This window comes from Corythoichthys intestinalis, chromosome 8, assembly GCF_030265065.1.
Source record: "Corythoichthys intestinalis isolate RoL2023-P3 chromosome 8, ASM3026506v1, whole genome shotgun sequence".
Lineage (NCBI taxonomy): Eukaryota > Metazoa > Chordata > Actinopteri > Syngnathiformes > Syngnathidae > Corythoichthys > Corythoichthys intestinalis.
This window is the reverse complement of record NC_080402.1, coordinates 209,847-232,480: the sequence shown is the minus strand read 5'-3', so window position 1 is coordinate 232,480 and position 22,634 is coordinate 209,847. Positions and strand designations below refer to the sequence as shown.

The 22,634-nt window shown below is 42.3% G+C and overlaps 1 protein-coding gene across 5 annotated transcripts in view; it reads left to right on the top strand.

Moving 5' to 3' along the window:
• The window catches only part of LOC130920102 (LIM and calponin homology domains-containing protein 1-like), a 35,993-nt gene extending 13,541 nt beyond the window's left edge, over positions 1–22,452 (top strand). The window contains exons 11-28 of one of the 5 annotated variants that reach the window (XM_057842992.1): positions 2,846–3,127; positions 3,193–3,423; positions 3,517–3,555; positions 7,655–7,766; positions 9,915–10,054; positions 10,140–10,346; positions 10,917–11,157; positions 12,879–13,280; positions 15,838–15,937; positions 16,007–16,032; positions 16,153–16,266; positions 16,909–17,001; positions 17,060–17,246; positions 17,831–17,921; positions 18,140–18,193; positions 19,888–19,996; positions 20,063–20,150; positions 20,231–22,452. In XM_057842992.1, coding sequence (XP_057698975.1) covers positions 2,846–3,127; positions 3,193–3,423; positions 3,517–3,555; positions 7,655–7,766; positions 9,915–10,054; positions 10,140–10,346; positions 10,917–11,157; positions 12,879–13,280; positions 15,838–15,937; positions 16,007–16,032; positions 16,153–16,266; positions 16,909–17,001; positions 17,060–17,246; positions 17,831–17,921; positions 18,140–18,193; positions 19,888–19,996; positions 20,063–20,150; positions 20,231–20,256 — 2,542 coding nt within the window. In that variant the 3' untranslated portion in view covers positions 20,257–22,452. The remainder of the gene's footprint in view (positions 1–2,845; positions 3,128–3,192; positions 3,424–3,516; positions 3,556–7,654; positions 7,767–9,914; positions 10,055–10,139; positions 10,347–10,916; positions 11,158–12,878; positions 13,281–15,837; positions 15,938–16,006; positions 16,033–16,152; positions 16,267–16,908; positions 17,002–17,059; positions 17,247–17,830; positions 17,922–18,139; positions 18,194–19,887; positions 19,997–20,062; positions 20,151–20,230) is intronic. The other 4 variants (XM_057842994.1, XM_057842993.1, XM_057842996.1 and 1 more) reach the window with 4 other exon arrangements.
• Positions 22,453–22,634: the final 182 nt, after the last annotated feature.

Genomic DNA, 22,634 nt, shown 5'->3' with positions numbered 1-22,634 from the left:
AACTTGCGATTTACGCTGCAATTACAAAACTGTGCTAGCAATCCCCGCTAACGCTGTGAGTAACTCGCTAAAATAGTTGGTTATTGACACTATTTTGGACATAAATGACAGAACGCACTAAAAGGGTACGCTAACATAGTTAGCTCAAAGAGGCTTGCAGATTGTACTGACAAATGCTAAATACCCCGTTAAAATAACTTTATTGACACTGTTGCTGTAAGGAAACCATGACAAAAACACCAAGTAAATCAGAAAGACAAAAGATCGTAAATATTTGGAGGTACGCCCCCTAGTGGCTGCTCTTTCCCCCTTGAAAGCGGCTTTAAATCTCCTTTGGTTCCCTCTGGCTAGGCTCCTTTTCACCACTTTATTTATTCTCCTCATTATTGTGCACTTCATTGCCGTCTGACGGGCTCTGAAAGGGCAGGGAATGTGCGTGTTAGCAAGGAAAAAGGAGGCGATTGTTGGCTGCGTCCTCGAGCTTTTGTTTCTAGTCCTCATGGCACTGATGTCATCTGATGGCACAGAGGTAGTTTTGTGTGCTCGAACGTCACGTGGACAAAATGGCTGACGCGCAAATGCTGGCTAACATACTAAGTGCTAACTAGGGCTAGCAAATTTTGAAAGTGGATTCATCTTGGAACTGGAAATTGCGAGAAGCCATTTAGAAAGAAAGGAAAACATGTACATAGGATCTTCTTTTTAGAATGATTTATTTATAGGTTGAAAAATATTTTGAAGAAAGGAAATAAACCACGTTATTATATGACTCAAATATATAAACTCTTTTTTTATCTATTGTTTTAAATTTTCAAAAATGTATGCAGTAAACAAATTGTAAATAAAAACGGGGAAAAAAACAGTATTGTTCTTGGATCTACATTTTTTTGGAAAGTATTCATTTAAAAATATTTTTCATAAAAAGAGAAAAATAATGTAACTTCTGTTTTTCTATTTTTAATTTTAAAAAATCAATCATTTTAATTCGGGCATCTGGTTCGGATGCCTCCTGGACGCCTCCCTGGAGAGGTGTTCCGGGCATGTCCCACCGGCGGGAGGCCCCGGGAGAGACCGCTGGAGAGACTATGTCGCTCGGCTGGCCTGGGAACGTCTTGGAATCCCGCCGGAGGAGCTGGCTGAAGTGGCTGGGGAGAGGGAAGTTTGGGCTTCCCTGCTGAAGCTGCTGCCCCCGCAACCCGACCCCGGAATAAGTGGAAGATAATGGATGGATGGATGGCAATAATTTTAAGAAAATGTAAATATTCTGTTTTTAAATTTCAAAATAATTTAAAAAATATTTAAAAAATTAAATATAAGTATTTCTTAATAAATGTAAGTTTTTATAAAAAATATTTTTTATAATTCATTTAAAAGTAAAACATGTAAACATTCTATTTCATTTATTTATTTTAAATGAAATAAAAAAAGGGGAAAAAAGTGCATATAAATCTGATTTCTGCAGTCCTTGCAGGCTGGCTGATTATCTTTGTAATGAATTAAAATTGGGAACTATACTGCAACAATATGAAAAATTAACACCTCCATTTTGGTTCAGATTTCCATCTTCTTACTAAAATGTAAATAATACGCAATTTATGAATGAGCTTCTTATCACAAAATGAATTAACTATCAAAATAATCCTTTGCGCTAACACGCACGATCTTCTACCTCCCGTCCGATTGACGTGATCCTTTCGTCCGTGTAGCCATCGCGACCCCGTCCCCGTGTGTCGGGCTTGTCGGGAGAAAAGCCGCGCCGGCGGCGGACGGGGTCCCGGCGAAACGTCGCTAGGACGACTCCTCGCCCGGGCGACGGTCGCCGTGACGACCGTCGCCCCGGGCTTGCCGCCTTATGGGCGGGAAGGCAGGTACAAATGCGGACGCGGCATCTATAGCGTGTGCCCTTTTTTTTTCAAATTGCTTTTCTGCTTTGAACTCATTGCTCGCCGTCGACGGAGATAGACGTTCAGTGTTGTAGCCTGCTGAGAATTGATGGGACGCAACAGTTGTAGGACTGCCGCAACTAACAATGATTTAAATCATCGCTTAATCCACAAATCTGGTCGGAAAAAATGCATTTCATTTCCACCCACCGACCGATTTGGACATCTTAAAAAAGAAAAAAAAATCTAAACGATGAACCGATGATAAAAATCGACATCTATTCATTTGGTGATCAATTAGTTGTCAATTAATCTTTGCGCCTCTAATGTTGCCGTAAGCTTAGAATTCACCTTGGGATACCAATGACCTCATTGGCTTCCATTGAATGGACTTATTTATTTGGACTGGCAGGGATAGCAGTGGCATGGACAAGTCGAAATGAATTAGACTTCTATTCTTATTAACGCATGCAAAGTTGATAAATTAATTAAAAAAAGTTTTTTGAACTTTTACATGCATTCATTTATTTTTGTATAGTATTGAATTTCTTTGACATTTGTTTACTAATGTATGATATTAGTACGATAGTATGGTATTTGCGGCTAGTTCTGATTCATGGGCTGCCATTGACGGCGGTACATGTCCAATCCATTTTGACTGTCTATCGTTGGAGTTAAATGAAAAACTCATTTCAATCTCATAAATAAAACAATAATTTTGATAAGAGCAAATGACAAATCCTGTACATTCTTGCACTCATATGCCCTAAAATCAGGTGCGCCTTATGTATGAAATAAACTCGTTTATTGATGATGCGCCTTATAGTAGTTTAATGGCAGCCAATGACTTATTAAACTTCACTAACTGCTCCCTTTTAGCAACCTGAATCCATTTGCACGTGCATTTTTGACCACGCAATCCACTTTTCAGAACGTCATATGAACCCCCTCTCCCACCGCAGCCTCCCTGGTGAACAACAGCCCTGCGATGACCCCTACGCCGGTTCCCCCGAGTTTCCCCGCGCCCCGGCCGAGCCGGACGCTGGTCTCGCCGAGCGTGAGCAAAGTTTCAAAGAGGAAGAAGAAGACGAGAAGATGCCGGACGTTCAAAAAGACGACATGATGGCGCGCCGAACCGGAATTTTCCACAACCGGAGCTCGGCTTTGAGTTCTTACAACCGTTTCCTGCCTTCGCCCGCTTCTAAATCCAAAGTCCAGGTCGCCGACAAGAGCCGTAACGTCAGGTTCGGACGTGTCCGCTAACCGGCCGGCGTGGAATCCAAACATCTCACTGGGGTTTTTGTCACAGAACTGAAGAAGGATTAACGGATAATCGCCACCAAAACGAGGTTCTTCCCCAAACGGAGACAACGACTAGCGGGACGGGGTGTCTCCTAAAATCTAACGCCGCCTTCCGGCGGTTTCTACCGATGCCGGGTGCGCTTAAAAACCACACCGGAGAAAGTTCCGGAACGGAACGAGCGCCTAAAATGTCCGAAAAGAGGCTTACGGAATCGGGCGACGATCTGCCGCCGATGATGTGAGAGGCCCGATTTTTTTTTTCTTGTAACCCGGCGTGTGTTTCCGAATCGACGCCGCTCCCGTGTCCTTGACTTGGTTTTTGTCCTTCCAGGATGAGCCGGCGAGTGGCATTTGCGCCGGAGGATGGCCAGTAAGTTGGGTTTCAGAGCAAATTCTGCATGTGAGTTTCACTTTTCGTACAGTTCTACCTCTCGACGTCTGGAAACCACGGGAATGTCGGCGGAACAATCCGCTTAGGATACGATCGCGTGTGTGGCCTGTTTTGCCGTCAACTGAAAGGAGTTTAGTCCACGTCTCGTCCAGTTGAACTGGGAGGGCGGCAGCGATCGTTTACTCGCCGCCAACCCTCCCAGTTCCAATGGATTGGACGTCCGTCCCTGTCAGTGACAGCCGGTGAGTTAGAGGTGCTATAAAATACTAAAGTAAAATGATTGTAGAACGTAACCTTGCAAGCAAGACACTACTCCCTGATTGATAGATCATGCAGTAGCCTCGCTTCCCCGCTCATGAGATGTTGTAGCCAATCGGGGAGAAAGATGAAGCCACTATCTGCTTCAGTACAACGGCGGAATGCAACTTTACAATGACGTTTTGTCGGAAATACGAGGAAAGAACGTCACCAAAGTTTTTTTCTTGACGGGCAACAACATCTTCCGCAAACTGTAGCTTGATGTGGATCGGTCGCCTTCAGTCCGGGGAAAGAGGCGGGAGCTGCAGACGTGACAGGCCGGGAAGCCACCTCTCGCGTTTTGTAGATCGGTCCGTTTTAGAGATCGACCGATACCGATTATTAGTAGCTGGAGGGGCCGATAACCGAAAAAGTTGGCCTGAAATATTTGAATCATGCAAACAATGAACTTCATTGAAATGCCTAAAGCATATTTATGGAATAGAAAATATGAAGTGCCTGAATTTCCTTGCCTGGCACAGCCAGACTCTTCTCCCTGTATTTTTCAAACACTGTGAGAACAGTCTGGGACCCAGCCCATTAACGGCCTCTCGAGCAAGAACAAAGTCAACCGTCCAATCAGATTTGTTTATTTGCGTGACGTGTTCTTAACGAGCAACGTCACTCTTCCTCTTCGTCGGAAGTCGTCTCCACGACAACACAGATGGCGAAAGGGAGAGCCGAGAATATGTTCCAATCCAGGGTAAAATCAGTTTTAAATGACCGAAAACACATTGACACGAGTCATTGACAACAGTCTGTCTCGCGCTAGCCATGTTGAACAAACTCTGCTCTCCTCGTATGTTTACTTTCGCTTATTTCGCTTACTTATTCGCACACAAGGCCCTTGTCCTGCCCTCGTCGCTTTACCAACGTCACGTCCGCCTGTCGCCGATTGGTCCACTCCTCTGTCTGTTAGCTGTGGCTTGCTGCACCCTGGAAATTGTATCCGCTGAATGGTGGCCAGACTCAATAGCTGGAACAGCGGTGAGTCTGGTGTAGCAGGCTATGAATTTCCTAGACTGTTGTAAAGTGGAATCAATAGCTCTCTGAAAAATTTCCACAAAAAAGAAAGCCCTGACGACCTTGAGCAAGATACCTTGCTCCTGATGTTGCGTCACAAGTAGGTACAGTCATGTGAAAAATGAGGACACCCCATGGAATATTCACTTCTTTATTAACATATCAATGTCTGATCTTGTTTTTCTTTATCTCTGGAAAAGAAAGTGGTTGAATTGCAGTTGCAATTGAAATTTGCAATTGCAATTGACTAATTAAACCAAATATATCAACAAAAATGCATATTCTAACTGAAGACACCCAATAGCTAGTGTTACCCCCTTTGGTTGAAATAACTTCCGTGAGGCGCTTTTTGTAGCCATCTACCAGGCTTTGACAACGGTCTGATGAAAGTTTGCTCCACTCCTCAACGCAGAATACGTTCAGCTGTGAGATGTTTGAGCATCTGTAGCCTGTTTCAAGTCACTCAATGGGATTAAAAACTAGGCTTTGACTCGGCCACTCCAGGACTCTCCATTTCAGCCATTCCTTGGTAGATTTACTGGTATGTTTTGAGTCATTGTCACGTCGCCGGGTCCAGTTTGGCTTCAGCGTGAATTTTTTCACAGATTTTCCTTAAGCACCCTATGATACACGATAGAATTCATAGTGGATTCTATGATGGTGAGCTGGCCAGGTCCTGCTGCAGCAAAGCATGACACTTCATACCAACGGTCAAGCATGGAGGTGGAAGTTCTTTTCCTGGAATGCTCTTTTGGCTTTACGCCAAACATGTCCTCTTTTCTGCTGTCCAAATCATTCCATTTTAGATTCATCTGTTCAAAGAACATTATTCCAGAAGTCCTAGTCTTTGTCTACATTCTCTCTGGCAAACTTCAATTTGGCCTTTATGTTCTTCTTGGAGAGCAAAGGTTTCCTCCCGTCAAGGTTAAACTTGTCAAGTCTCCTTCTGATTGTCGAGGCATGCACTTCCACATCGACAGTAGCAAGAATCTGCTGTGATGACATTTTAGGGTTTTTGGAGACTTCTTTCAGCATCTTGCGGTATGCTCTCGGGGTGAACTCGCTTGGACCAGGCCGGGCATGTTGGGAGTTATTTTGAATGTCCTCCACTATTTTCCGGATATCGGAATGGCTGATTGTATATTCTTTTGCGATCCCTTACCAGAGTCTACAATCTTCTTTCTGAAGGCCTCAGATGATCTCACCATGGTGTTTTCTCCCACTTCAACAGTCAGGGGGCACACCGAACTAAATGTGAGGCCTCCTTCAAAACACTGTAATGATGTTCTAATCTGACGTGATACTCCTGTCTGTGATTTTAGCCATTTTAAGTGTGTCCTAATTTATTCCTCAACAGAAATGTCATTTATTTAAAATGACATTTTACCGAAAGTTATAAAAAAAACATTTTTTTTCCAATTTCAATTGTTTAGTTCTATTACATGAATCCCTCGAGATTGTTCAAGTTGATCTTAAATATCCGTATGACCAAATATGTTAAAAAACACACAGGGTGTCCTCATTTTTTCACATGACTGTAGATAGCGTGAAGCACTTTGAGGGCCTCAAAAAGGTGGAAAGTCAATTTACCATTACCATTTAACCAATCAGAGGACAGGGTGAATACTAGTGCAGGAGAGAGAGGCGTGGCTGCATCTGAGCCGGGATTTTATTTTTTTCATATCGGCCGGTCGGACAAAAAAAAAAAAAAGGCAGATACCGATATATGTCAAATTTCCAAATATCGGCGCCGATAATCGATGTAGTCCATTTCCCAAGTTTTGTCTGAAATACACTTTATTTCCTCATTAAAATAGGAGCAAAGAATGTCACCAAAAGCTTTTTTTGACGGGAAACGATATGTGTCTCGAGAAGAATCGTGATCCGAGCACCAGCCGTCTATTTTGTTAAGGTTTCGCCCGTGAAAAGTGTCTCCATCAGATCTTTCCCAGATTGATACGGTGAATATAATCCATCTGGCGTGCCAGGTTACCATTTTGTAGCACCTTTAGTAGGAGATTTTTTTCCCCATATTAAAAAGTGGACACCTGTGACGTATGTACTGGTCCCAACAAAAAAAGCTGCAGTCCAGCACTGCCAATGGCAAAAAAATAAATATTGTGATTAATCCTGGCAGTGAGTACTATTTTAACCGATTATTTGTTTATGGGAGTAGAAAAAGTACATGTAAAATTACTGGTGTCAAAATGGAGTCTTTTTTTCTTTCTTTTGAATGATATCAAAATTTTCTTTTCCATATTGACTTTTATTTCTTCTCATTTTTTTCTATTTGTATCCAACCGAGAGCTTATCTTGGCAGGGGTGCTGGAGCCTATCCCAGCTAACTATAGGCAGAAAGCGCGCCAAATACGTTGCCAGCCAATCGCGGGGCACATATATTTGGATGATTTTTTTTCGTCGCGCGTCATAAACGGAATGACTTCGGAGGTGCCACTGTATTACGTTCCAACGCTCTAACATGCTGGAAAGCTTTATATTTGAATGGCTAACATGGCGCTTTTTCAGTTTGCTCACTCGGCTCCATCGACTCGCGGGCCGTCACTGACGACGATAGACGTCGGAGTTCATTCCGCTTCTAAGCTAAATTGGCGGCGGACGATGGGACGTCTATGGTCGTCGACGGCCGCGAAAACGCGCTTTCTTTGGCATGGCGATTTCCTTTGCGCCACCATTCACCAACGGCTCCCTTTAACACTTGTGTGGTGGTATTTTGACCATTTGGAATGATTCTTTTCAGGAGCGTGAGCATGGGCGACATGGCGGAGCAGGAAGAGGCGGAACAGTCGCGTTACGAACGCATGCAGGAGCAGTACAACCATTTCCAAGACGAGGACGACCAGTGGCAGAGTGTAAGAATGCCCATTTGTATTCGAGTTGATTTTTTCTTTTTTTTTTCATTCAAATGATGTTCACTCACAAAAATGTCACCCATTAAAAACTAATTTAGGAGTATTGTTTTCAAACAACCAATATGACTAATATCTTATCTTGCTGTTTATTGTCTTTCCATATAAATGATCAAATTTGAAATTTGGGTTTAGGTTAAGGTTTTTTGGGAGGGTGGGGGGAGGGTTCAAATGATTTGTTTTTTTTTCATGATAAAAATTCCAACCAATGTCTGTCTAAATCCCTATAGGTTATCTATTTTTTCATTTCAAATCATAAAATATGACAAAAAACAGCTGGTAACCGCTAGGGATGTCACCGATCCGATCACGGGATTGAAAATCGGGCCGATCGGGGCATTTTTCAGAGGATCGGAATTGGGTAAAAAGGATTGGGTTTCTCTTTTTTTTGTGTGTTTTTTTTTGTTAAGGACGTAAAAGTAACAAAATAATCCAGAAATACAATAGCGTTGCCAAAAGAATCAAAAATATATATGTTTTATTCTCCGCTGAAAAAAAGTGGAACAGCAAATGCTGTAAACAGTACAGTAGTGTAACATGTTTGGAACTTTTTTTTTCAATATTTTCATATTTTCAAAATCAGGTGACTGGAACTCGGGTGAAAAAATATTCAATCCATAGTAACCATTTTTATTCTGGGCTTTGCTGAAGCAAAGGCCCAGATAGTTCATTCATTCATTTTCCATGCCGCTTATTCCTCACGAGGGTCGCGGAGGTGCTGGAGCCTATCCCAGCTAACTTCGGGCAGTAGGCAGGGGACACCCTGAATTGGTTGCCAGCCAATCGCAGGGCACAAGGAGACACACAACCATTCACGCACACACTCGCACCTACGGACAATTTAGAGTGTTAGTAAAATTCTAATTTATTTTTCGAATGGTGTTTCTTCGGCACGCCGCACAGCCCGAATCGTTTGACCGATCGGCACCGTTCTAATATCGAAACGACCGGAATTCTCGCACGACACGGGGACTTTTTTGAACGACCCCGAAAATGTTTCCGTTGATTCCATTGATGACAACGTACTAGGATTCCATTGACGTATATGGAAGTCGATGTCACTGACGGCCATGGATGTCCAAATTTCCTATTCATTTTCAATGGTAAAAAAAACCCAAGCTCCCCAATTCAATAGGAAATGGCCAGATATCAATAGGAAGTGTCCCCTAAATGTCCCTGATTCCATTGACGCATATGGAAGTCGATGCCATTGACGGCCACGGATGTCCAAATTTCCCATTCATTTCCAATGGCATTTACTTTGGTTAATGCGATTGACAGCCATGCATGTCAATTCTATTGATGCCAATGTACTTGGATTCCATTGACGCATATGTAAGTTGATGCCACTGATGGCCATGGACGTCCAAATTTCCCATTCATTTTCAATGGCAAAGAAAAAACAATGTCCCCAAATCAACAGGAAATGACCTGATATCAAAAGGACGTGTCCCCCAAATCAACAGGAAGTTATCTGATATGACCAGAACATGTCCCCAAATTAAGAAGAAGTGACCTGATTTGACCAGGACATATCCCCCAAATGTACCCAAATCAAAGGAGGTGACCTGATATTGTCCTTGAAATGTCCCCAGATCAACCTGGGCGGATCTGTATTTACCTACAGCAATGCCCCATAGTAATTTCTCCAGAAATTGCTGTTTCTAGTCTAAAAATATTTTTTCACATGAAAAAAAAATCCACCAAGATCCAACCAATGACATAGTGGTTATATATTCTTTCTTTGGAATGATAACATTTGATCAAAATATTCCGTTTTTTAAATGATTTTTTTTTTTTCCCACATGATCACCTGATCAATTTCATACAGTTCATCTGTCCTGTTTTAAATGTTATTTTTGCGGTCATTTAAAACCAAAATCCTGGCAAATAACAATATAATAATCATTTCATCTCACCCATTTCTTTATTGTATTATTGTTATAACAGTCCAATCTCACCCATTAAAGGCTTTTTATTGGATCTTCAAAGCCCCAAAAAAGGCAAACCAATATCTGGATGAAACTGATTTCATATCAAAAAGATGAGGGGTTAGGATGACCCAGTTTGATGGATTTCTTTGCCTTCCAGGACTTGGCTCGTTGGAAAAGCCGTCGTCGCTGCGCCTCGCAAGAGCTGATCAAGAAGGAAGAGGAGCGCAAGCGCATGGAGATGTTGAACGGCGACAAGAGGAAGAGCATCAAAACCTACAAGGAGATCGTGGAGGAAAAGTACGCGTCCCGTCGCGCTGGCTGGCCGGCTGGCCAGCCGGCCGGCAGGCAGGCTTCCGACTCGACTCGCCCTTTTTGCTCCCAGGGAGCGTCGAGAGGCGGAGCTTTGCGAGGCGTACGGCAACGCGGCCACGCCGGAGGAGGCGGCGATGGTTCTGCAGCGCTACGCTCTCCGCTTTACCATCAGCGAAGCCACCTTGGACTTCTTAAAGCTGCCTCGACTCTCCCCGGACCCCGAGCTGATCCGTGACACCGGCGAGCCGGAATCCACCTATGAAGACGGCCAGCAAAAGTAGGTGGTTTTCATCCATTTATAAAATGACATAAAACAGATATGTGCCATCGTTATGGTCCTCAATAACACTCTCACGATTTTTTTTTTTTTTTTAAGAGTTGATCGTGTTTAACTCATATACATACATGCATATCAATATCATGAATAAATTAAATTATAAATGAATAAAATTGTCAAAAATGAATTTAAAATGAATAAAAATTGAAATACACTCAGGATATTGCCCGCAATAAGGGAGGATAACTGGGAGGAATTTAAAAAACATATTTACAAAACAAAAAAAAATGGTTGACTTAAATGTTTTTTTTCATTCCATTTGTCTTTTTTTAATTAAACATTTTAAAATAATAATTAAGCGAATATTTACGATGCTATTTTTTTCTTTCCTGTTTTTGTTTTGGATTAAAAACAATGCAAATTCATAAATGGATAAACAGCCCAAAAATAAATGGGAAAATATTTACTCTTTTAAATGCCATTGACAGCAGGAGACGTCCAATCCAGGAGTTTAATGCTGATACACAGATGACATAAGAAAGAGAATAAAACATTCCTCCCTTCCTCCAGCAATCCACCATCTTGCGAATCCACACCACCTCAAGGCCAAGAACCCCGCTACCTTCCGAGCCAATCGTCTCCGAGCGAACCGGAGCCGGCGGCCGAATCGGACCCGGAACCCCGACTTCGACCTCCGAAACCTGAGCGGACGCCGCCCGACCCCGCGAAACCTGCGCCCGCGTCCTCCCGGCCCGTCCCCCTGCTCGCCGCCAAGCCGTACCGCCGACCGCGCGGCTCACACGGAGCCAAGGTCAGGAAACCTTCCGCTGTATAGTCACAAAACGGTGCACATAATTTCACTTTTACAAAATTTGTCCCATGAAATCACCTTCACACATTGATATATTCCTATCCAAGTTACATTTTATTCATACAATAACAATTGAACAAGCAAAACTTTTTTTGACCCCGACGAGACACACAAGTCACGGTTCAGTACGTACTTCAGTACAGAGATCACACGGGGTCAAAAGTATAACAGGAAAAACAAAAAGGCTTTTTTAAACCCCACAGCATTTGAAAGTTAAAAGTTTGTCTACCGTTATACTCTAATATAGGTGAAATAAAAAAAAATGTACAGTATGTAAGTATGACCTACAGTATGTTTTTTTTGTGTGTTTTTTTATGAATGAAGTCAGTTCAATTCAATCAGGAAAAATAAACCTATTTGATGTGAAAAATTTTATAGTATACAGTTGATGTATAATGTAATAACTTGCCGATCGATCGGGTCCGATCACGTCATTTCCAAAGTATCGGAATCGGCAAAAAAATATCGGCCATGCCTTTTTTAAATATATATATTTTTTAATTAAATCGTTTTCTAACTGTATTTAATGTTACAGACATAATATGTTACACTCATCCAGAGTCTTTAGTTTAGGCTTAAGGTAGGGTTATCAAAAATATTCCGATAACGGCGGCAGTTAATTTATTAAAAAATGTGTCACGTTAAATTAATTAACGCAATTAATGTATGCGCTGCACGACCCTCTCACTCGTTGTCGCGCTCAATCTGTAATGATGCCGTTTTTTCTATATAGCGGGTTAAAAGGCAGCGCTAAATGAGTAGAGTGAAGTTTGGCAGCCTTTGGAGCCTTTCTTCAATTGGCTAAAGCCCTGCAATCCCTCTCCCTGGGATTAGAAATGTCATGGGAAGCTATGTGGGGAAGCAAGGTGGCAATTGATCTTTGTCTTAACACCCTTAAGTTATTTCCCAAAGTAGAGAAGATATATCCATTGGTAGCACGACGCACAGTCATGGTTCCACTTCCCATCATGCATTGGGGCATGGCTGCAGTATCATTTACTGAAAGCTCAACAAATACACTAGATGGCAATATTTAGTCACAAAATACAAAGTCACAAGTCTTTCTATCCGTGGATCCCTCTCACAGAAAGAATGTTAATAATGTAAATGCCATCTTGAGGATTTATTGTCATAATAAACAAATACAGTACTTATGTACTGTATGTTGAATGTTTTATTCATTTTTTTCTTAATACATTGCCAAAATGTATATGATCGGGAAAAAATTATTGGGAATGATTGCAATTGAATCGGGAGCAAAAAAAAAAGCAATCAAATCGGGAAATATCGGGATCGGCAGATACTCAAACTAAAACGATCGAGATCGGATCGGGAGCAAACAAACATGATCGGAACAACCCTAGTAATAACGTGTAGAACCTGAAGTAACGTCAGTTACTTTGCTGAGTAACTAATTACAATTACAGTAAGGTAACTGAGTTACTAACTTTTTGGGAGAAGTAAGTTGTAACTAATGAATATTTTCAATTAACAGCACTGGAAATAGGGGGTGGGGGGCTTCCAAATTTTGGCCCAACTGGCCCCCAGGCCACCAGTTTGAGACCACTGCCTGATAAGGGTTCAATTCTACAATGGACCTTTTTCAAATGCATTCGTTGCATTCTTACTCCGTTTCGTCTCTTTGTGCGCATCCTAAAAAGACGGACGGCCTGGTGCGCGTCACCGGCGACGCGGACGCTTCACTGATCCACTCGCCGTCGGAGAAGGACGCTTCGCCGTCGACGTCTAAACCGGCAGAATCGCCGCCTCCTCCCCTCGCGGCCTCGACGTCTACGCCGGCGGCCTCGCCGTCGACACTGGCGGAATCGCAGCCTCCTCCCCCCGCAGCCTCGACGTCTACGCCGGCGGAATCGCCGCCTCCTCCCCTCGCGGCCTCCACGTCTACGCCGGCGGACGGCTCGCCTCCTCCTCCCCCCTCGGCCTCGTTTTCTTCGTCGTCTTCGTCCTCCACCATCAGCTCGCTCTTCAGCGGGAGGAACTGCGTCACCAAGACCACCATCGTCACGGAGCTCACTCAGACGCTGGTGGAAGACCAAAGTCAGGTAAGCTTTATTTTTTCAGCTCCCAATTTTGGCCCGATAGGGGTACAGATACCACATATTTGAGAACATACAAAATGTTTTTTTATTCATTTAGTACTACATTACTGCATACTTATAGTCGAATGTAAAATATTGCTAGTGTTGCACCGCTACGGCACTAAATTGAGGTATCGGGGAGTAAAATGCAGATGCTGTAAACAATGTACTTTTGGAAATGTAGTTTCCAACCGCCAGTTGCTCTACTCGAGATGGCCGGCAGCTTCGCACACGGCCATAAAAAGATGACGTCCGTCCAATTATCCTTCTTCTGCGAATTCAAATGAGTTTATCACTAGTTGACATCCAGCAGCGTACCGCACGTAACACGTCACCTTTGCTCATGAAGGAAACCTAGAAGGACCTTCTAGCCAGACTGCCGGAATCGCGCCAGCTGAACCGCCGGACCCGCGCCGGCGCAGCTCCAACAACCCGGGCCGGCGGGATTCCGACAATCTGGCCCGAAGGCCAATCTCCGCGCATTCACCTTAGTCTTAACCCTTTATACTGACTCCATTTTGAAAAGTTTAAAGATGGCTCACCAAAAACAAGTTGACAATGTATTCAGGTCCACAGCGATCAAAACGGTAAGGCGAAAACAGACTCTGGCTAGAAGAAAAACTCTTTCCAAGGTCACCATATCACACATCAACAAAAGGTTCTCGAGAAAAATGACAACGCTTAGTTAAACATTCAGTCTTTTAAAGATTCTCGCAGGGCGGGCCGTGGGCAGGAAGAAGGGTATGTTTGGGATTATTGTCTGTTTGTGGATTGAACAGGAGGATTCGGGAGTTACTGTTGTCTGGGCACCGAGAGTTGTGGATTTTGCCACTTCAACGTTAAAGGGGCTCTGGGAGTCTTGTCAGTTGTCTTATCAGTTGGATATCGGGCGTTCTCCAATGTTCCTTGTGTTGGGACAGAGCGTCCCGTCATTTGTTGTGGACAGTCCGGGAGAATTGATTGCGAGACCTGGTGGTGCAGACCTGGGCTTGTCAGCGTCAAATCTTGCTCAGTTAGTTGTATGACGCATGCGCTGAGCTTCCGTAATAGGAAGGCGTTGTTTATCTCTTATGCCCTATATTCTGCTTGTTTTCCTTAAACTATGGTATAAGTGCTATTTATTTTATTTTGAGTGAGTTGGAGTAAAGTCAGTGAATATGAGAAACGATACTATTTCCTGATTGATTATATTAAGTGTGTTAGAATAATGCAGACAGTTAGACGGTGGCTACGAGAAAAGGTGCCATCGCCTTCACTCATTAATATTCATGACATTAGCAACTGTTGCTGGGGGGGGGTGTCAAACCTTCGTTTGTCCTTCATGCTAGATGCATGTAAATAGTGTACAAACCAGATGTTTACTGGGCTGAACCTACCAATTCTGTCTGAAAATGATGTTCCTTGTGCCAAATTCACTGCTAAAGATGTGGAAGAACGTAGAAATGTTCAGTTAAACAGATGGTGTCGAGGGCTGAAAAAGAGCCGACCAGATCCAGAGGTAGCTTTTTTATCGTGTGCATTGCCTTACGCCACTGACAATGACATTTTTCTGTTTCAACACTCTATGCTTTACTACCATATGCCCTGTCTTTCTTATATCCTCTGGTTGTCTCTGACCTTTCTTGTGGGCGTTTAGCATTGGTATTTTTGTGTAGCCATCGCAAATGCTACTCAGTGACAGCCAACGAAGATGTTTTCATTTATTACAAATCTTAATTCCATAATGTATTCATTCTCCACCATTACTAAAGTTGTTTCTTTACAAAAGGAAAGGTAGCAACAGTGGCAGTCGGATACCATTTGAATTTTTTTCAGGTCATTCATTGTCAGACAGAAGCAGCACGGCAAAACGCCACACTAAAAATGTCAAAATGGCTTACCTCTTCGGGGCAGGCAGTGGGTCAGCATTGTCGATCTGTAAGCCCATGGCCTCCAACAAAATGTTTACTGCATATAAAGGTGAATGGCTTCACCTTGCTGGCGTTCAATTGGTCTCTCAGACGTCCGCCCAGTTGATCCGTTCTTCACATTTTTTGGCTTTGGGGAAACGTATGTCTTCATATGTCGCAATGTCTAGAGTCCTTTCTACAAATTCCATAGCTGCAGTGTTTACTCTCTTTTTGAAAGATTACCGGCCGAAAACAAGCAGTACTAGCATGCGTCTTATTCAAGTGCTCTTCTATGTTGACCCCCTTCCGGTTTACGATGGTGACGTCGCGCAGCCTTGCGGTCTAAAAATAGCATTGGTGCGGTACGCTATTCACTTCAAACGGATTGGATGTCCAGCGCCGTCAATGGCAGCCACTGATTACATAACAAGTGCTTCAACATTGATCAAATGGTCGGTTGAGAAATAAGCTCAATGTCAACGCCCCTACCGACAAGGTCACGTCGGTAGGGACGATAAAAGGTCTTTCGGTGCTTCTCCAGTGAATTGAAATGGCCTACATTTTAGCGCCGTTTGTCGCGGGCCCCTTCTGATGTAAAGTACGGGTGCGACACGAGTAAACGTGCCTTTCAGGTGAACGGAAGTGTGACGACCGCCGAGGAAAAACAAGCCGAGTCTGTGTCGACGTCCACCTCCGTGAGCAGCGTACAAGAAGGTCGTCCCGGTGTCACAGGTACGTCTTATTATCGAAGCGGATTTCCTTCCCAAATTGAACGCTCGCGTGTCTTTTTCCTCACCCCAGACGTTCGACAGGAGAGCACCATAAGCGTGAGTACTCTCATCCGCTTTTTTCTTCCCCTTCTGCTTCTCCTTCATCTTTCCCCGCTCGTCCTCTGACCTTTCCTCTTTTCCTCTCTGTGTCCGAATACGTTTGTGGAACGGGGGTAGATTGAGACCCCCGTGTTGAACTTGGCTAAACGTGTTAATCATTGGGTCTGGGACCCCAATGAGGAGCGTAAGCGCGTGGAAAGGTGGCAACGGGAGCAGGAGCGCCTCCTACAGGTATAGCCGTGCTCATGCGAGGGGCGTGCGCATGTACTGTAGTGTAAACCTAGTTATTAGAAATTCATTTTCTTTTCGGCTCGTCTTTGTCAACTGAAGTCTATAAAGCCTCATTTTGACTGAACAATAAGGCCGGAGCGCCACGGCAAATGGACTCATCGATGACTACTATACTGTATACTAAAAGGAGAAAAAAAAAGAGGCAATATTGGAGATAACGTTCTATCTTTTTTAATCATACTTTTTTTCCTCTAAATATCGTCTGTATTTTAATTGATTGGTATTTGACAAAACACTTTTGAAATGAAACGGTAAGCTTTTTTATTTCAATTCTTTTATATTATAACAAAAAAAGGAAAAAAAAAAAATGTACATTTTCTTTACAAAAAAATTCTCATTAAACAAAATGAACAAATAAACCATAAACATCCTCTTTAGTCCTTGATAAAAATTCTGTCATGAATCCAAATATCCATTATTAAATAACAAAAAATAAAATGAATTTAAAAATGATTAACATGGAACTTATACATGAATCATTTGTCCAGTATGCGTGGACTCGTGGCAAAAACGTTGTTGATGAATCCGCTTTCTAAATAATCTACTGTACAGTGAGCCTTTTGTGACTTCTGCTTGTTAAAGGAGCAGTACCAGAAGGAACAGGAGAAGCTGAAAAAGGAGTGGGAGAAAGCTCAAGCGGAGGTGCAGGAGGAGGAACGCAAGCACAACGAAGAGGTACGGCGGGACGCCCGTTGTTTCGGCCCACTTACATTGTCTGGATCGGCTTGTCCAGGAAAGGAAGATCCTGGAGGAGACCGTCACGCCCCTCAAGCCTCACTCGGGCGGCGCGATGCCGCCGCCGCCGCCGCCCCCCGGCGACCGAGAAAGCGTCGACCGTCCGGTCGCCTCGCGGCAAAACGGCTACAAAGACACCCCGGGAAACGAAGAGCAGCATAAACCCCAATTGCACTTTTTACAAGGTGAGATCAAGAAAAAGTATAGGAGTAGACCAATTCAAAGCATTGCCATTTATAGGAAGCAAAAACATCATTTTTTCATGAAAAGAAGATGAAAGAAGCTTGATATTTTTGCACTTCTGTGAAGCGACACGTCATACTGTGATCGGTCACCTTCTGCTAATCAGGCCAATCAGAGCAAAGAGGCGGGAGGTGCAGACGTGACTGGGAAGCGACTATCCGCTTGAATACTTTTTGTAGATGGGTCCGTCACCCAAGTTTTGTCTGAAATACACTTGATTAAAAGAGGAGCAAAGACGGTCACTAAAAGCTTTTTTTTTGGACGGGAAACGTCGCGTGTGACGAGAAGAGAGTCCGTCCAATCTGCAGCCGTCTAGGCTCTTGATGGGATCTTTTTCACATCGCTATATGAAAAAATCTATCTGGCGCGCCAGGTTACTGGTGTCCTAAAACCTGCAAATTTGAGTTCAAGTAATTGCCAAATTCCTTTTCTGGATTCCTTCATATTAAAAACATATCATCCATCATAATCTTTTTATTGGTTCTTGACTCATCTTGTAGAGACAAATTCGCTCGCTTTCTTTTAGATGGCGAGCCGTCCAGCAAGTCCCAATTGTGGAAGACGGCGTCGTTGGACCGGAACGCTCAGGCCGATCTGCCGACGCACGGTGTTAAGAGGTCTTTTCAAATACGCAAACATACCAGCTGACACCTACTTGCCTACTAAGTCAACTGCACTCACGTATATCAAAAAGACGAAGCCTCATTTTAATGTACAAATGAAGAAAAGATCATTCCGACATTCAAAAAACATTGTAGCGAGGATTAAAAGTGAAGCTGTGATGAAATATGTGATTGGATTTTGTCAGCGACTCATATTTGGATTGATATAACAGGTGCGGTTCCCACGACGGCTTCGCCGGAACGCAGACCAAGTCTTCGCCGAGCCGGTAATAAAACAAACACAAAATAGGACATTGAGGGCGGGAGAAAAAACAAAACATGAATAACCTCCATGTTTCGCTGAACACATTTGCTGTCTCAGATTACAAACGCACACAGCACATTTAAAGAATTTAACAAGAGCAAAAAAAATATGAACTGTTTTTTTCCCATTTTTTAATACAATTAAATACATATTGTATTCATTCACATAAAGAATTAGTGTACTATTTTTTGTTTCATAGTTTGTAATGACTTGTATGTGAAATTACTCAAGAGCAAAATGACTATTTGTGGCGCCCAGTGTTGTTAATAACGGCGTTAGAATATAATGGCGTTACTAACGGGGTTATATTTTTCAGTAGTGAGTTATCGAATTACTTTTCTCATCTTGGCAACACCGTTACTGTTAATGAGGCGGGAAAGGTGTGCGTTATTATGCATTACTATGTTGGTTGAATGACGCGAGAAAAGTCTGAGAGAGACGGACTTGCGGAGAGGAGAGAGAGCAATCCAGGAGTGGTGAAGAGGCAAGGGAGTTGTGACGGCGTTGCAAACACAATGCTAGGTGGCTCCAATAATACCTGATTGTAGCCGATAGCCTTCAAACTACGCCCACATGATGCTACGGTAGATATCACATATTATAGCACTAGATGCAAATGGCAGACACGGCGGCGATAGCAACATTTATAAAGAACTAGATGTGTTAGTAAACAGCCGCCATCTTAAAGCAGTAGACCTCTCAGGAAGGCTCTGTTGTAGAGAACCTTCCAAGTGAACCTCAGTAACTTTTTATCTAAAATGCTCCTAAATGGGCAAAATCTGGACTTAAATCTATCTTTAAATGATGATAAGGTTTTAAAATTTACACATGTCTAAAGTAGACAGAAGGGTTAACAGTTGATTCACAACATGAAATGACTTCCACACATAGCAAAGGTTACTATCTAGTTATCGCAATATCCGCAATACCCCTCTTTCTAGTTAAATTTAGGGTAAAGAATTGGGCTAGGGCCAATTGTCCCAAAAACCCTTGAAACTGTTTTTTGTTTGTTTTTTTTTGAGGGGAAAAAAACATGAAAATGATCACCAGTTACTTTGCCAAGTAACTAATTACTCTTACATTCAGGTAACTGAGTTAGTAATGCTATGACTTTTTGGGAGAAGTCATTTGTAACTGTAATTAATTACTTTTTTAAAGTTAGATTAACAACACTGGGGCGCCCACGAGACAGTGAGGGACAATTTGCACTTGAGTAGAGAAGACTTACTGTATATTCTCATTCACGAACATAAAAATAACCGCTTGTCATGAACTCAAATGTCACAGTGTCATCACAAAACTGAATTGGTCACATAACAACAAATGAAAACAGCAGAAATAGCAAGTCATGAAAAAGTTACTGAAGAAATTTTTACTTTGAATGTTATTTACATTCGAAGCGAGCGTCACAATGCATGCCGGGAGGAACGAGGCTGTTCATATTGGTCTGTTCCCCCGCAGTTGATGAATAATTTGTTAGGTTTATAGATATGTGGCGTTAACCTTTTCAGAGACAGTGGTCAAAACGGTGGTTATTGTTTCGATGACACCGATAGAGTTGATCAAAACATCCTGATTTAGGTGGTCGTAACTGGTGCACGAAAGGATTCATTTTGCGCAAATTTGGTTTGAATATGTGATCAAATGTGTTGGCAGATGCATAACTGGAAAAAGGCAATGCTCCGGTTGTTCGCGACCCCTCGGAAAAGGAGCGGCGATGATCATCGAAACGCTCGGGCTCTTCTTCCACGTGCCGTGTTTCAAGGTACCGGATCGCAAGAGACGCCTAAACCAAATATTCAAATATAATATGTGTTACATACGCATTCAGTGCGGCGTGTGCGAGGGCGAGCTCGGGTCGGACGTGCGGATCCGTAATGGACTCCTGAGCTGTCACCGCTGCTACGTGACCGCTACGGGTAAAAATACTTGACTTTTTTGTTTATCATTTTACAAAATTTGATCCGTTTTTTGTTGTTGTTGTTGTTGTCGTCTGCAGGTGCAGGACAACCCACCACATTATGATGATGCAAACATCCTCATTTGACTTTAAATGGACCTTAAACATTCAGTAATGCAGTGCGTTTGCTAGCATGACCAGCGTATTTATGATTAAACAAGCACAATAAATCAACTGGAGTAAGAAATAATAATAATACTCTCTTGTGTGTGGATGACCAAGAAAGCCAAACTGAAAGAAATATACCATAAATAAATAATGAAGTGTGTCATGAACTCATTGGCCGCCATTAACGGCGATAGACGTCCAATCCGGTCGGACTGGCAGCGAGACGATCGTTCCGTGTTAATGGCAGCCAATATGTTATTATTTAGTATTTATTTTAATCTTTGATTTTTGTTTATTTCAACATTTACTCATTCATAAGTTCTTTAGTATTTATTGAATTTGGAATGAATACCAACTGAAATAAATGGATGAATGTTGAATTCAATGTTAAATAAAAACATGTAACTACATGAATAACATTGAAATAAAGTAAAAATAAAATACTGAAATAACATTTTTAATGACGCGGTGAATTAATGTAGTCATTTTTTAAAAAATGATTTATTCCAACATTTATTTACTTTCATATATATTTCAAAAATGTATAACTCAAATACAAAATTAAATATGTTGAAATATTTACATAGAATTCAAATAAAGGTATAAAAATTAAATGAATTCAAATTTAAGTATGTAAAAGGTGAAAAGAAATTGACAAATGAAAATAAAAGCTGAAATATCAAAACAGTGAAAATATATTTTACGGACCCAGTTCATTATTTCTGTTATTCATTCCAGAACGTTCAGTTTTGAAATCAACAAAAATTAAAATACATGTTCAGATAATGACATACATGAAAATTCTCACAAATAAAAACGTAAACAAAAACAATTGAAAAATATGTATTAATAAAAAAAAAAACAACAACACTAAAAGTAGAAATGTCCCGTTCCAATCACGTGATCGGAAATAGCGCCCTTTTTCAGAGGATCGGAATCGGGTGAAAAGGATCGGGTTTTTCATTTTAAAATGTTTCTCTGCTTCATACACGTACAGCCTCTCACTCTGTCTCTCCCTCCTGCTGCTTTTCTTGGTCAAGGGTGCACGGGAGTTTGCTTGTTAAAGCTAATGATAAGTGACGGGTGCTGCTTTGAATTTGCCAGAGAAGCTTGGAAGCGCTATCTTCAAAGACGCCGAATGCGTCAATCATTGTTTAGCTTGTTAGATGGACACTAGCGTAGTGTGCTACGGCTACTCATCGTGTAAGAGGCTTTCCCAGCAACGTGAGTGGACTCACTCAATGAAGCATTTAAAAAAGACAAGCATTTTTATTCTTGTTTGAAAATCATTCCGTGGGACAGTAACATGTTTCAAACTTTTTTGAAACAACACTTTTTCCCGGTATCTGATAGAGACCCGGTATTGGCAGATTCTCAAAATCAGGTAATTCTCACAGCAAAAATATGCGATCAGTAAATCCCTAAATGGAATATAACAAATTTAATGACACATGTAATCATTTCAGTTTGGCATTCCTGGTCCTCCCATATATATATATATATATATATTTTTTTTTTAGGTAGCACCACAACCGTAATAATGCCTTACCTCCTCCTGCATCTTTGTTTTTCCACTTTTGCATGATGCTAAGTTATCGTTTGACATGCATTGAAGTTTGTCTTCCCTTGACGCATGTTGACTATTTTCCCTTTCAGCTAGGGGTATGCAAACTATTCCACAAAGGGCCGCAGTGGGTACGGGTTTCTGTTCCAACCCATTAAGAGGAAACCTTCTCACCAATCTAGTGTCTTGCAAGTGCAGTCAATTGATCCCAGAAACCTCACTGGGTAAACTGTCTGCACTGGATCAATTGGAACAAAGACCAGGACCCGCTACGGCCCTTGAGGAGCGGTTTGCCCACCCCTGCTTTAAGTTGTCGACCAGTGCCTTAAATGAGTGTGACGGACAGACACGTGGACCTGTAAATGTGTGACGCGCGTCAACTTCCATACCAGCGAGCAAATGAGCTCTTCCTCTTCCCCGGCTTAAACCAATGACAAGTAGCACCTGATACTTCCCTCTTTCTTATTTTTAGCGTCATTTCGTAACTTTGGGGGTGTCTCCTCCGCTTCTTGTGTTTTCTGTCCGAAGAATGCGCCGCTCGCCATCTTTTATAGCCACTTTGTTTGTCAATAAAACGCTCTGAAATGGATACTTTTGTGTGGCATCGACTCATTCGGTTGTATCAATCAAGACCGCGATAGACGTCTAGTCCATTAGAACTGCGAGGTCTGGCAGTGAATGATTCATTAGAGTAGGGATGGTGTCTATGTATCCCAAAAAGGTTATCTACTGTATATTCTCCTGCTAAAAATGGATATATTGTTTGACAAA